Source organism: Nerophis lumbriciformis, linkage group LG02 (assembly GCF_033978685.3).
Source record: "Nerophis lumbriciformis linkage group LG02, RoL_Nlum_v2.1, whole genome shotgun sequence".
Classification (NCBI taxonomy): Eukaryota; Metazoa; Chordata; class Actinopteri; order Syngnathiformes; family Syngnathidae; genus Nerophis; species Nerophis lumbriciformis.
Window position 1 is genome coordinate 54,655,001 of NC_084549.2, and position 15,955 is coordinate 54,670,955.

At 40.3% G+C, this 15,955-nt stretch overlaps 2 protein-coding genes across 2 annotated transcripts in view; both read left to right on the forward strand.

Moving 5' to 3' along the window:
- Positions 1-15,955, forward strand: part of fbxo28 (F-box protein 28) — a 52,322-nt gene that overhangs the window by 4,070 nt on the left and 32,297 nt on the right. The window lies entirely within an intron of this gene.
- LOC133612178 (E3 SUMO-protein ligase ZBED1-like) lies at positions 11,577-14,126 on the forward strand. The gene is made up of 2 exons (XM_061969378.2): positions 11,577-11,744; positions 12,243-14,126. The coding sequence occupies exons 1-2, from the start codon at positions 11,647-11,649 to the stop codon at positions 13,888-13,890; spliced, it is 1,746 nt and encodes a 581-aa protein (XP_061825362.1). The 5' UTR covers positions 11,577-11,646; the 3' UTR covers positions 13,891-14,126.

The window sequence follows — 15,955 nt, forward strand, 5'->3', positions numbered from 1 at the left end:
AATGTAAGATAACGTTTATTGGCTAAGTAACGTGACTTTTATTTGCTGTGTAGTTAAATCAGTGAGGCTGCAAACCCACTGCTAACGTTATAACCATAGACATCTTATAAGTAGACGCAGCATAGAGCGCTACTGCCTACTGGCGCAGACGAGGCGCGGGGCCGCCATCTTGGAGTGGTGATCCGCTCCACTCAGTGCAATTCATTTGGCAGGAGCAATGAACTGTCAGCGCATTTAATTCATTTTACCTCACTGAATACCACTGATTTTCACGCTCTTTTTTTGTCATACGTGTGTAACAGACACATGTTTTGGCGTGTTTTATTATTCATAGTTTGCTTAACAGTAATATAATATTCTTATACGCTATAAGTGACCAGATGGCCGAGATCAAAACTGGGAATATAATCCCAGAGAAGGGGAAAAAAAACGGTAAGCTATTTTTAAGTTGAAGAAACAATATGATTAGGTTATATATACATATGTGTGTATCCTACATAAACAATGTATGAATACATTAGATATCTATATATCTTAGGGACCTATAGACTGTATCTCTGTTGCTTCAGCAGCAGAGAGTTTATTCTGTCTTGACACTTTGTATTGATATTTTCTATTACATTCTTCCCTTAAATGATAATGTTTGCAGTGATTGTTTTATATGTATTATTTTATGTAAGTCGCTTTGGATAAAAGCGTCTGCCAAATACTTAAACATATATAAACACCTGAAAGTCTTCATATCAGCTAAAACCACCAATCTGTTTCACTGGATTCAGAATAAAACCAAATTCTGTTTAACCCAACAATGTTAGTATTTGAATATTGTTACTTGAAGACTGATTCCTGGTTACAATTATACTGTTAAGAAAGTATCTTATACTTTGCCTAAAATGAGAATGCATCATAATCAGTAGTGGCTGGTGAATTTTGTTTTAGGTGGGGCTGAAAGTTTGTAAACCAAACCCCTGTAGGGGCGTCATCCTCCCCCAGAAGATTTCTTTGTGATTTTCACATACAAATATTGAAGATCTTTGATCCTTCTCAACTCTGTGGTAATATTATTTTCATAAAATACAACCAATAGTACGTTAATGTTAAATCTTACTTGTGAAAAGTAATCCCCCGATTCCTATTTTCAACAGTCCGCTCATTTGAGCAGGAAAACGCTGAACACCATCTTTGTTTTCTACCTTTCAACTGTCAGTTTAGGCTGCTCGCCGGCTCCTCATCAGCACTTCAAGATGGCGGGCAAATTGCTCACGTCACAGCAACCAATGCTGCGTCTACTTATAAGATGTCTATGGTTATAACGTCATTGCAAACACGGCAATCTGTTGCGTCCACTGCAGTTTGCTACCTTATTCATACTTTTTGTCAAGTGATTTTTTTTTAAGCAGGGTTTCATGAGGTACCTATACATAACGTTACGTTAGTCAATGTATCACACACAGTAATGTAACGTTAGTCAATGTATCACACACAGTAACATTACGTTAGTCAATGTATCACACACAGTAACATTACGTTAGTCAATGTATCACACACAGTAACGTAACGTTAGACGGCAGTCAGCAGCACCGCGTATTTTAGCCACCTACAAAAAGACAAACATAGTCAAATAAAGGTCAGTTAAAATGTATACTATATTAAGAATATGTGTACATATTACATAGGGTCCTGACATCTAAAAAGTACAACTCTGTTCATTGTTATGTTCATATATTTGTTATGTTTTTCATGTGTACGCACACATAAACACACATACAGTATGAGATGAGATCAATGAGATAAGGTAAGAACAGGATTGAAACTGCTGTGGAACTAGTTACAATGCAATATGCCATGGAAATACAATGTTAACACTTTTGTGCAAATAAGTACAGTTGCACTTGTTTTTTTCAAATGTGTTTATTCTGTAAAGGAATGAGTTACATGTTTAAAATGACTGGTTAATAGTGCTATTTTGAAGTGCAATGTCAGCACTATCTTTTTCCCTGCAATTTCAAATGCACTTGTTTTAATAAATAAATACAGCGTTTTAAAAGCATACACAATCTGTGTAAATATATTAGTCTGTGGTTAAATGACTTGAAAGGACTCGAAACTCAAAATGCAGGACTTGGGACTTGACTTGAGACTTTCCAGTCTTGACTTTGGACTTGACTCGGACTTGCCCTGTCTTGACTCGGGACTTGACTCGAGACTTGAGGGTAAAGACTTGAGACTTACTTGTGACTTGCAAAGCAATGACTTGGTCCCACCTCTGCTGCTACCTATATTTTATTTGGCACTTATGGTATTTAGAAAAGAAAAGATTGGAGGCACATCATGTCTTTACATCTGAGGGGTCCACAAATTAAATATTAATCCGTGAAAGACAAAATTTAACTTATTCATGCATCGCTAAGTGACGTATTTGATTGACATACCGAGTGCCGTACTGCTGTGATCGTGACACTAATGAGAAAAAGATTAAGTTTGTTTGCAGTTGATTTCCTGCTACAAATAGTAGTCTCATCTACAATTCATGTCTGCAGTTGTTTTTATGGTGTGAAGTAGGCATGTCCCGATCCAGGTTTTTGCACTTCCGATCCGATACCGATATTGTTTTTGCACTTCCGATCCGATTCCGATACTGACCGATACCGATACTGGCCTATCCGAGCATGTATTAAAGTTTAAAGTTATTTAGCCTACTTAGTTGTCAGAATCATGTTGAAAAGGGTTTTAGTACTCTTGATAACAACTAGCCAGCTGAATTAGAAGAGTTTGAATAATACACAACGGTTGGTAACAAGAAACTGACCTGTTTATTCAAGGATAAACACAAAATAGACAAAATTATACTTGACAAACAGAAATGGCATCATTGAACTAGGGCTGGGCGTTATGGCCTTTTTTTAATATTGCGATATTTTAAGGCCATATTGCGATACACGATATAAATCTCGATATTTTGCCTTAGCCTTGAGTGAACACTTGATGCATATAATCACAGCAGTATGATGATTCTATTAGTTTTGATTGATTGATGGAGACTTTTATTAGTAGGTTGCACAGTGAAGTACATATTCCGTACAATTGACCACTAAATGGTAACACCCCAATAAGTTGTTCAACTTGTTTAAGTCGGGGTCCACTTAAATTGATTCATGATACAGATATATAGTATCAGATATATACTATCATCATAATATAGTCATCACACAAGATAATCACATTGAATTATTTACATTATTTATAATCCAGGGTGTGGAGGGGGGCGCCGGATGTAAGTGTCAAAAAGACAGCCAAAAGAGTTTGATATGAGAATAAATCTAAAGTTAAAATATAGGGTTAAAATGCACCCATTTGCAGGAAATGTAGTATTGATTATCAACATTTTCTTTCAAGGCTTGCATGTCTACATTAAAACATTCTTCTTCATACTGCATTAATATATGCTACTTTTAAACTTTCATGCAGAGAAGGAAATCACAACTAAAAAAATCACTAATTTTTTCATACGGTGTTGATCTGGACATTTTTGCCTCGGCATTTTGATGGTGTGGGCGTGTGGCACCGAATGGAGATAAGCGTCTCGACAGACGTTACAATATTTGAACAATGATGACGAAAACTGTTTTCTCTGTCGTGTTCGTGTGTCGAAAATTGTTATGCGCTTATTTTTTTATTTGATTTTGTGCGTGGCATAGATTTGCCGTGCGCAGAGGACGCTTGAGCAGTGCGTAATTGCGCAGGTGCGCACCTTAGAGGGAGCGTTGGTCACACGGCTGCGCTAGCATCACAGCTAACGTTTGCCATGCTGCTACCTCTCTGCTGGGAGAGGACGTATACGTATGTGACGTATGACGTGACAGTATGTGACGTGTGTAAGAAGGCGCGCTTGCTGTCTGTGAGAGGGAGACACAGGAAAGAGTGAGAAGAGCCTGTCGTGTAATGCCAGCAGCTAAAAGCAACTGCGTGAGAATCCTCCATTTTTTTAAACTGGATTTGGATCGGCATTTTCCCATGCCTTGCCGATACGCATTTTTTGGCAAATATCGGCGGCCGATCCGATCCAAATATCGGATCGGGACATCCCTAGTGTGAAGTTAATATTTTGTCTCATTATTTAGCTATACATGTCCTTGTTGTTCAGCAATGTTTGCTTGCAATGTCAAGATTCAGTATATTCTGTTGAGTCTACCAGAGATTTATTCATTTTGAATACTATTAAGGATGTTTTCTTGATGCTAAAAATATCATCAAAGACGCTTTAATGTGGTCATCCGTGTCAAATAAAGAATTTCGCTTTCTGGCACAACAACAGCTAAGCTTTTAGTTTCTGGTATGAAAATGGACAATGAAAATATGGTAAATTGGACCAACAATCACTACATGTATTACCAGAACTTAACATGACGTTAGTTTATTTGCACAACCAGGTCTTTGTAGTTATATTTAGGCATAGCCACCACTAAAGAACAAAAAACTAATGAGATCTATTTTCCTTTCATTACATCTAGTTCTGCTATTAAACACTACTAATATAACTCGATTGCATCACAGAAAGTTTCTCAAACAAATCAAATGTTCAAACAGTCATTTAAAAAAGTTATCACTAAGCAGTGCGATTGTGTTCCACAAGACGATGAAAGTGATATTTTTAAGAGCCATTTCCTTCGACGCACTTTTGTTTTTTCCCGACTTTATTACATTTATGAGCCACTTCTTTCTGGACTCTATGAAAGCTATTTCCTGTCTCTCTATTTGAACGACTGTAACACCCAAGAAGAGAACAGCAATATGGCATTTCCTGCTTAAAGGCCTACTGAAATGCAATTTTCTTATTTAAACGGGGATAACTGGTCCATTCTATGTGTCATACTTGATCATTTCGCGATATTGCCATATTTTTGCTGAAAGGATTTAGTAGAGAACATCGACGATAAAGTTCGCAACTTTTGGTCGCTGATAAAAAAGCCTTGCCTGTACCGGAAGTAGCAGACGAGTAGCGTAACGTCACAGGTTGTGGAGCTCCTCACATCTGCATATTGTTTACAATCATGGCCACTAGCAGCGAGAGCGATTCGGACCGAGAAAGCGACGTTTTCCCCATTAATTTGAGCGAGGATGAAAGATTCGTGGATGAGGAAAGTGAGAGTGAAGGACTAGAGGGCAGTGGGAGCGATTCAGATAGGGAATATGCTGTGAGGGGCGGGTAGGACCTGATATTCAGCTGGGAATGACTAAAACAGTAAATAAACACAAGACATATATATACTCTATTAGCCACAACACAACCAGGCTTATATTTAATATGCCACAAATTAATCCTGTATAACAAACACCTCCCCCCTCCCGTCCATATAACCCGCCAATACAACTCAAACACCTGCACAACACACTCAATCCCACAGCCCAAAGTACCGTTCACCTCCCCAAAGTTCATACAGCACATATACTTCCCCAAAGTTACGTACGTGACATGCACATAGCGGCACGCACGTACGGGCAAGCGATCAAATGTTTGGAAGCGTACTCACGGTACCGTGTCTGCGTATCCAACTCAAAGTCCTCCTGGTAAGAGTCTCTGTTGTCCCAGTTCTCCACAGGCCAATGGTAAAGATTGACTGTCATCTTTCGGGAATGTAAACAATGAAACACCAGCCGTGTTTGTGTTGCTGAAGTCGGCCGCAATACACCGCTTCCCTCCTACAGCTTTCTTCTTTGCTGTCTCCATTGTTCATTGAACAAATTGCAAAAGATTCACTAACACAGATGTCCAGAATACTGTGGAATTTTGCGATGAAAACAGACGACTTAATAGCTGGCCACCATGCTATCCCAAAATGTCCTCTACAATCCGCGACGTCACACGCTGACGTCATCATACCGAGACGTTTTCAGCAGGATATTTCGCGCGAAATTTAAAATTGCACTTTAGTAAACTAATCCGGCTGTATTGGCATGTGTTGCAATGTTAAGATTTCATCATTGATATATAAACTATCAGACTGCGTGGTCGGTAGTAGTGGGTTTCAGTAGGCCTTTAAACTCTACACTCACTTTCACTTGTTTTATTGCTACGCTCAAGCTGCTTGATTGTCGTGTGAATTGAGCCGCGAAGAAGAAAAACGGATGTGACGTTATATGCAACTCTCCTATACAATGGAGGCATATCCTAACATAAAATGAAGTTAGTGACTTAAGTGTTAATAGTTAGCATGCTAACTCTTAACAAGATAGCGGCAAGTATGAAAGGTATGGGTTATATGGGTTATACTTGTATAGCGCTTTTCTACCTTCGAGGTACTCAAAGCGCTTTGACACTATTTCCACATTCACCCATTCACACACACATTCACACACTGATGGCGGGACCTGCCATGCAAGGCCCTAACCACGACCCATCAGGAGCAAGGGTGAAGTGTCTTGCTCAAGGACACAACGGACATGACGAGGTTGGTAGAAGGTGGGGATTGAACTCAGGTTGCTGGCACGGCCACTCTCCCAACTGCGCCACGCCGTCCCCAGGTACCAAGGCAGTTTTATAGGGATTTTACATACACTATTTCGAATGAAGACATTGGCTTGAGGATTAACAGTTATAAATGGGTTATACTTGTATAGCGCTTTTCTACCTTCAAGGTACTCAAAGCACTTTTGACACTATTTCCACATTTACCCATTCACACACACATTCACACACTGATGGCGGGAGCTGCCGTGCAAGGTGCTAACCAGCAGCCATCAGGAGCAAGGGGTGAAGTGTCTTGCCCAAGGACACAACGGACGTGACTAGGATGGTAGAAGGTGGGGATTGAACCCCAGTAACCAGCAACCCTCCGATTGCTGGCACGGCCACTCTACCAACCTCCTTGGAAAGTCGCACTAAATAATAAAAATGCAAAGGCAGTTCGATTGGGATTTTACAACAACTTAAAATGTCATTTTAACTTTTCTGGTTTATGAATGACAAACTCGAGGCAAATTTTGAAATTTGTTCTAGAGTACAAGGTGAGAAACAAACGGTATCTCGATTCTTCCCTTTGTCTTGCATGTATGAAAAAATTGACCATAAAATTGAAGTTGTTGAAGGCATTTGCTATTTAGGCCTGGGTCTGACTTTTATTTATGTTATTTGCAAGTTGGGCTTCACGGTGGCAGAGGGGTTAGTGCATCTGCCTCACAATACAAAGGTCCTGAGTAGTCTTGGGTTCAATCCCGGGCTCGGGATCTTTCTGTGTGGAGTTTGCATGTTCTCCCCGTGACTGCGTGGGTTCCCTCCGGGTACTCCGGCTTCCTCCCACTTCCAAAGACATGCACCTGGGGATAGGTTGATTGGCAACACTAAATTGGCCCTAGTGTGTGGATGTGAGTGTGAATGTTGTCTGTCTATCTGTGTTGGCCCTGCGATGAGGTGGCGACTTGTCCAGGGTGTACCCCGCCTTCCGCCCGATTGTAGCTGAGATAGGCCCCGCGACCCCAAAGGGAATAAGCGGTAGAAAATGGATGGATGGATATTTACAAGTTAGAATTCATTAAATCCGTCGTCATGATTCAGATAGGGAAGATGCTGTGAGAGGCGGGTGGGACCTGATATTCAGCTGGGAATGACTAAAACAGTAAATAAACACAAGACATATACCGTATTTTCCGCACTATAAGGCGCACCGGATTATTAGCCGCACCTTCTATGAATTACATATTTCATAATTTTGTCCACCAATAAGCCGCCCCGGACTATAAGCCGCGCCTACGCTGCGCTAAAGTGAATGTCAAAAAAACGCTGCGCTAAAGTGAATGTCAAAAAAACAGTCAGATAGTTCAGTCAAACTTTAATAATATATTGAAAACCAGCGTTCTAACAACTCTGTCCCAAAATGTACGCAAATGTGCAATCACAAACATAGTAAAATTCAAAATGGTGTAGAGCAATAAATAGCAACATAATGTTGCTCGAACGTTAATGTCACAACACACAAAATAAACATAGCGCTCACCTTCTGAAGTTATTCTTCATTCGTAAATCCTTCGAATTCTTCGTCTTCGGTGTCCGAATTGAAAAGTTGCGCAAGCGTGGGATCCAAAAATGGCCGGCTCCGCCTCGTCGAAGTCATCGGATTCAGTGTCGCTGTTGTTGTGCAGCAGTTCTGTGAATCCTGCCTTCCGGAAAGCTCGGACCACAGTTGTGACCGAAACTATCTGCCCAGGCATTTACGATCCACTGGCAGATGTTGGCGTATGTCGACCGGCGCTATCTGCCCGTCTTAGTGAAGGTGTGTTCGCCTTCGGAGCTGTGTGAAAAAAGCCACCCGGCCTCTTCGCGTAAACTTCCCTTAACCACTCGCTCATCTTTTCTTCATCCATCCATCCCTTCGAGTTAGCTTTTATGATGACGCCGGCTGGAAAGGTCTCTTTTGGCAAGGTCTTCCTTTTGAATATCATCATGGGTGGAAGTTAGCATGGCAAGCTAGAACCACAGTGAAGGATGACTTCTCATTCCCTGTGGTGCGAATATTCACCGTACGTGCTCCCGTTCCACAGTGCGGTTCACAGGAATATCAGCTGTGAAATACGGTAGTAATCCGTGTGCGGATGGAGAGATTGCGTCTTTTTATGAACCGGATCGCTTAGTAGGAGCCATTTTGTGGTCTTTACAGATGTAAACAGGAAATGAAACGTACGGTGATATCCGCGCGTTTTTTCTTCTTCTTCCGGGGGCGGGTGAAGCGCTTCCTGTTCTATGGGGGCGGGTGCTTTCCTTGGCGGTTGCTTGCGTAGAAGAAGAAGCGCTTCCTGTTCTACCGGGAAAAAAGATGGCGGCTGTTTACCGAAGTTGCGAGACCGAAACTTTATGAAAATGAATCGTAATAAAGCGCACCGGGTTATAAGGCGCACTGTCAGCTTTTGAGAAAAATTTTGGTTTTTAGGTGCGCCTTATAGTGCGGAAAATACGGTATACTCTATTAGCCACAACACAACCAGGCTTATATTTAATATGCCACAAATTAATCCCGCATAACAAACACCTCCCCCCTCCCGTCCATATAACCCGCCAATACAACTCAAACACCTGCACAACACACTCAATCCCACAGCCCAAAGTACCGTTCACCTCCCCAAAGTTCATACAGCACATATATTTCCCCAAAGTTATGTACGTGACATGTACATAGCGGCACGCACGTACGGGCAAGCAATCAAATGTTTGGAAGCGTACTCACGTGTCTGCGTATCCAACTCAAAGTCCTCCTGGTAAGAGTCTCTGTTGTCCCAGTTCTCCACAGGCCAATGGTAAAGATTGACTGTGATCTTTCGGGAATGTAAACAATGAAACACCGGCCGTGTTTGTGTTGCTGAAGTCGGCCGCAATACACCGCTTCCCTCCTACAGCTTTCTTCTTTGCTGTCTCCATTGTTCATTGAACAAATTGCAAAAGATTCACCAACACTGATGTCCAGAATACTGTGGAATTTTGCGATGAAAACAGGCGACTTAATAGCTGGCCACCTTGCTGTCCCAAAATGTCCTCTACAATCCGTGACGTCACGCGTTGACGTCATCATACCGAGACGTTTTCAACAGGATCTTTCGCGCAAAATTTAAAATTGCACTTTAGTAAGCTAACCGGCCGTATTGGCATGTGTTGCAATGTTAAGATTTCATCATTGATATATAAACTATCAGACTGCGTGGTCGGTAGTAGTGGGTTTCAGTAGGCCTTTAACTTGTGTGATGACTGTATTATGCTGATAGTATATATTTATACCATGAATTGATTAACGTGGACCCCGACTTAAACAAGTTGAAAAACTTAGTTGGGTGTTACCATTTAGTGGTCAATTGTACGGAATATGTACTGTACTGTGCAATCTACTAATAAAAGTCTCAATCAATCACTATTAGTCTCATTTTGTATCTTCAGAAGAACCAGCGTCCTCTAAGTAGACATTTGATTTCGGTCTATTATTGTGTTTGAGTTATGACAGTACTCTTGTGTTTTTAAGGAGCTGCTGCAAAAATGTAAGTCTCTCACTACTTAAAAAAAAACAAAAACTTGCAAACGACCAGTTGAATAGCCCAAATGATGAAAAAGAGAGGACCTAAAATGGAACATTGAGGAATACTACTAGTATAACTAAATAGATAGAAAAAATGACTGCCATCTGCATCAGAAGTAAACAAGCTACAGCAACACCTTAGTTACATAAATCACTTTCCGGGACAAATGTGTAACTGCCAAAAAAGAGAGGACTTAAAGGGGTGCCTTGAGTAAGGCCTCAGTTATGTAAATCACAAGTTTAGACCCCAGTGTTCTATTTTTGCTAGTAAGGTTGAATGTCAGTTCAAGGATCAGCCAATGTGTTTACAATTGTTCAAGTTCCAGGAGCACTCTAGTGTTTTTAGGAATTTGCTACAAAGATGTTTGTCCCTCAAGTTTTAAACTGAAATCGGTGGCTGTTATGGTGTCATTCCTCGGTCCGCCAATTAGATATCCCTGTTGTAGTAAGTTGCAACTTGTATATCCTGGTGAGGACCAGATCTATTCTGCGTCTCTGGAAGAATTGAGACAAAGGAAAAAAAATGTATTAAAACATTCACACTTTGCACAATGAGTATGTGATGCAGATCAGATTCATACCAAATATTTAACAATACGGTTTCTTTATTTGCATTTCTCCTCATCATTTAATTATTAATATCTATAAATGTTTTGTTTTTTTAAATAAATGACAACAATACAGGTCTGATATAGAAAATAAATGTCACCATTTTCCTCATTTGTCCTTTTCACTTGTCCAGTGATTACAGCCTCTTTCACAATCTGCACTGGATGCTTGAAATGTAACACAAATATCCACATGCTGTGAGATCTCCTTTAGCTCCTCACGTCGAAGTGCTGCAGCCACCATATCTGAGAATGTGCTGATGGAGCCTTGTTGAGGTTTTTGCTTCATGATGTACTTGAATTCAGCATATTCACTGTTAATGGCCTCTATATGTGGGTGGTGGAGAATGGCCTCATTCTTCTCTGCCAGTGTAGCAATAGGCCCCTTGCCACTAATAGTTCAGGATCTTTTGGTCCCTGGAACCTCTGGGTTCCTGTAGGAGTGGTGGTTTGTGTTTTCGCCACATTTCACAGTTCAGGGTAGTTTATACAAATCAGGCTGATGACGTATGGAGAAGTGGTTTAGTATATTTCTATACTGATACCATGTACATAAACGGACAATATTAGGTCAGTTATTTTACAAAAAATTAAGTACCGTATTTTTCGGAGTATAAGTCGCACCGGAGTATAAGTCGCACCTGCCGAAAATGCATAATAAAGAAGGAAAAAAACATATATAAGTCGCACTGGAGCCCGGCCAAACTATGAAAAAAACTGCGACTTATAGTCCGAAAAATACGGTAATTGAAATTAAGGCTGAAACGACGCGTCGACGTAGTCGACGTCATCGGTTAAGTAAATACGTCGACGTCATTTTTGCGCGTCGGCGCGTCGCATATTTACGTCACACCACTGTCATGGCGGAGCGCAGAGCAAACGATGCAAGCGAGGGGAAAAAAACACGCCAAAAGTCGTCAAAAGTGTGGGAGTATTTTAATAAACGGCCTAATAATGTTGTTTTATGCACACTGTGTCGAGCGGAAATGGCGTATCACAGCAGCACAACGGCTATGAACGAGCATCTAAAAAGAAAACATCCGACAGAGTTCTTCCCATCACCATCAACGAGTCAATCATCCGCGTGAGTATACGTTGTCATCATTACACAAAAACATGAATGTGTCATTTGTATCTGCGTTGTAAATTCATAAACTAAAGCACCGTTTTGCTCTGAGAGGCACGTTTGGCGTGCCTGTTCAGTGTTTACAAAGACGCGCTCCTCTTTAACGCTAACGTTTATAAGTTGTACAAATACCTTTTACGACATTAACAGTTACATATACTATCTTTAACGCTAACGTTAATAAATTGTGCAAATACCTTTTACAACATTAACAGTTACATATACTATCTTTAACGCTAACGTTAATAAGTTGTGCAAATACCTTTTACAACATTAACAGTTACATATACTATGCACAAACGAACAATTAACTTCACTTTAATCATACTATCATTGTTGTGTTATTAAACCAATTTAACAAGATAATGTGTGTAGTTTAATTAACCTTTTGTATTAAAGTAAGCTGTATTTGGGTATATTTAAAATGAAAATTAATTGTTGTCTCTTATGTTGCAGCAAACGACAAAGCAGTGTCCAGGATTTTTTTCCAAAGAGGCATGGGACTGAATGCACACCCCAAGTGGCCGCTGACCTGACTGATGGTGTCCTGGAAATGATGGTCATAGACATGAGGCCATTAAATATGGTAGAAGGGGAAGGGTTTCAAAAAATGATCAAACGGTTTCACTTTGGCTACACACTACCATCAAGAACCCACTTCACTAAGCTTATGGAGCAAAAATACACAAAGAAAATGAATGAAGTCAAAGCAATCCTGAAAAATGTGAAAGGAAAACTGACACTCACAACTGATGCATGGACAAGTATGGCCACTGAAGCTTACCTTGGTGTCACCATTCACTTTGTTAATGATGAGTGGGAGCTTACCTCAATTAACTTGACAACAATGCCCCTCAATGAAAAGCACACTGCAGAAAACATTGCCTCTTGGATTGAGGATGTTGTCAATAAGTTTGAAATAAACATAAAACTAGTACAAGTCATTGTACATGACAATGCTGCAAATGTTGCAGCTTTAAGAGTTCTTGAGGAAAGACATGGTGTTTCATCCCTCAGATGTGTTGGCCATACTCTACAGCTTGTAGTTAACCATGCTCTAAAGGACAACCACATCAGCAGAGCTTTAGGAGCAGCAAGAAGTTTGGTCGAGCACTTCAGAAAAAGTGAGCTATCCAGTACAAAACTAAAGGTTAAGCAAAAACAAATGGGTTCTCCAGACCACAGCCTCATACAAGATGTGTCTGTGAGATGGAACAGTTCCTTTTACATGATTAGTCGCCTGCTTGAGCAGAGGTGGCCAATAACAGCAACTCTGTCAGATCCGGAGGTCACTCAAAGAGGGAAGCATTTTCTGGATCTTAAGGCTGACCAGTGGAGCTTGCTTGAAGAACTTGAACAAGTTCTGAAACCTTTTGAATGTGCAACTGTGTACCTGAGTGGAGAATCTCATGTAACAGTTTCCGCTGTCCCTCTGCTGGTCAAAGGGCTTCGGAAGGCTACACAAACTGCTTTTGAAAATGCATCAATCAAGTGTTTCCAGGTCACTGCTGCACGTGAGATAACATCCAGGTGGGAAGCCGAGACCACATTCAAAGATGATGGACCAAATGTGTGCATATTAGCAGCTGCACTTGACCCACGATTCAGGAAGCTGAAATTCCTGACTGCAGATGAGTGTTTAAAAGTTCAATACAAGCTGCATGCAATAGTTCTGGAGGAGAAAAGAAGGGAAAAGGAGACACACGCTCAACAGGGCACAGCAATGCAAGTGGAAAGACCAGATGCTGACAGGCGGCCTGTATCTTTACTAGACGCACTTCTTGGCTCAGATTCAGATGAACTCAGCAACAATGAGGAAGACAACAATGACAGTAATGATGCTGAAATGGTCAGAAACGAGTTAGTGTCTTATTTTGGAGAATCCCCCATTTCCAAGGATGAAAACCCATTAAAATGGTGGAAAGAACATCAGGCAAGGTTTCCAAATCTGGCAATGCTGGCTCGGTCTTACCTCTCAGTTCCAGCCACATCGACCCCTTCTGAGCGCCTATTTTCAGCTGCTGGGAATATTGTAAACAAGAAAAGAACCAGCCTCACCCCAGAGCATGTAGACATGCTAACCTTTCTTCATTACAACTGTTAGTCACTCACTGGAATGAGTAGAATTGGTTATAGTGTACTGTGTTGGACTGGATGTTTATTTTGCACATTTTAAAAGCAATACTTAATGTTTACAGTGCTCCAGAATATTTAGATTGGCACAAATGTTTACAGTGTTACAGAATGTTTTGCCATGTTTTCAATGTTGACTGAGTGGCCATACTTTTTTTTTTTGTAAATAAAAGCCATGCCTTTTGAAAAAACTGGCCTAAATTTATTTTTTTCATCTTAATTTTAAATAAAAAAAAAAATCGGTAAAAGGAAAAATAATCTATAGATTAATCGAAAAAATAATCTATAGATTAACCGATTAATCGAAAAAAATAATCTATAGATTAATCGATAGAAAAATAATCGTTAGCTGCAGCCCTAATTGAAATACAAAGCAATAATATACAAAACGATATGGTTTAAAAAATAGTGTGTGATGTCTGCTGTAATATTGACATAGATTAGAAAATTACATCTCTAATTGCTATGCTGATGTTAAATAACAGACAGCAACAAGAAATGATCTTGGATTGCGCTATGAACATGAATGTATTGGAGCGGATACATCGCCGAAGTAAAAAAAGACCGACGGCATAGAGTTTTTCCGAAGGAATTTTTGGACCAAGAATCATGAAAACAATACTTTTAAATTTCTAGGAGTTAATTCATAAAGCAGAAAAGGCTCTGGGTTGATGGAGTTTTAAATCCAAAGGAAAAGAGCGTTCATGCCCCAACTGGATATTGTTCCAGATAAAGGTTGCTCTTGTTCTGGACTATCTTGCCAGTTGTGTAGAATACAGAGTTACTGTTTATCAGTTTGGAAATGCTTCGTGAAGAGGTTTGTGTAGGCTTTAATTATTCTCCTTGTAATTTATAATACATGTATCAGTCTTTCATATTTTGTCCGGAAATCCGAATTAAGACTGCATTCAACATTTCCTTAGCTACCTTATTAAATAAATCTTTCTTTTTTTCTATCATCGATGCACTTCATAATCTGTTTTTTTAAATTGAGAAGCAAATAAACGGTCTCCTCTTCATTACAATTGTTGCTGTTTTTATTGACACGAAGGGTCCCCTCAGCCGCACACCCCACCTCGAGAGATCTGGTTTCCAATCGCATAATCCAGGTGTGTTAGTCTGACTTTTCAAAAACCGAACACGATCGGATTAAGGTGTTTCCATGGGCTGTAGGAGGCTCATTTAGAGCCAAACTATTCGAGAAATCTCACTTATTTAGTGCACATACTGACTGACTAATTTTACAACATGTTATAAAGTAAATAGTTTATATCTGATGTTGTTTACCTTCGTTCCACTCGTGTGCTGCCTCCTTTTTTCCCACATTTATCCAACGAAGTCAGAGTAGTAAGCAGCTGAAGTCACCGCTTCGAGTCCGGCTTCATACTCCTTTGTAAATATGTTTAAAAGAGTCCGTCCACTTCTTGTAGCTTCGCGTAACGAAACGAAGCTTGTAAAAACTAAAACAACAATAAACTGCATATAGTTTAATGACTACGGCTTAGTAAAAACACTTAAAGGGGAACATTATCACCAGACCTATGTAAGCATCAATATATACCTTGATGTTGCAGAAAAAAGACTATATATTTTTTTAACCGATTTCCGAACTCTAAATGGGTGAATTTTGGCGAATTAAACGCCTTTCTAGTATTCGCTCTCGGAGCGATGACGTCACAACGTGACGTCACATCGGGAAGCAATCCGTCATTTTCTCAAACACCGAGTCAAATCAGCTCTGTTATTTTCCGTTTTTTCGACTGTTTTTCGTACCTTGGAGACATCATGCCTCGTTGGTGTGTTGTCGGAAGGTGTAACAACACGAACAGGGACGGATTCAAGTTGCACCAGTGGCCCAAAGATGCGAAAGTGGCAAGAAATTGGACGTTTGTTCCGCACACTTTACCGACGAAAGCTATGCTACGACAGAGATGGCAAGAATGTGCGGATATCCTGCGACACTCAAAGCAGATGCATTTCCAACGATAAAGTCAAAGAAATCTGCCGCCAGACCCCCATTGAATCTGCCGGAGTGT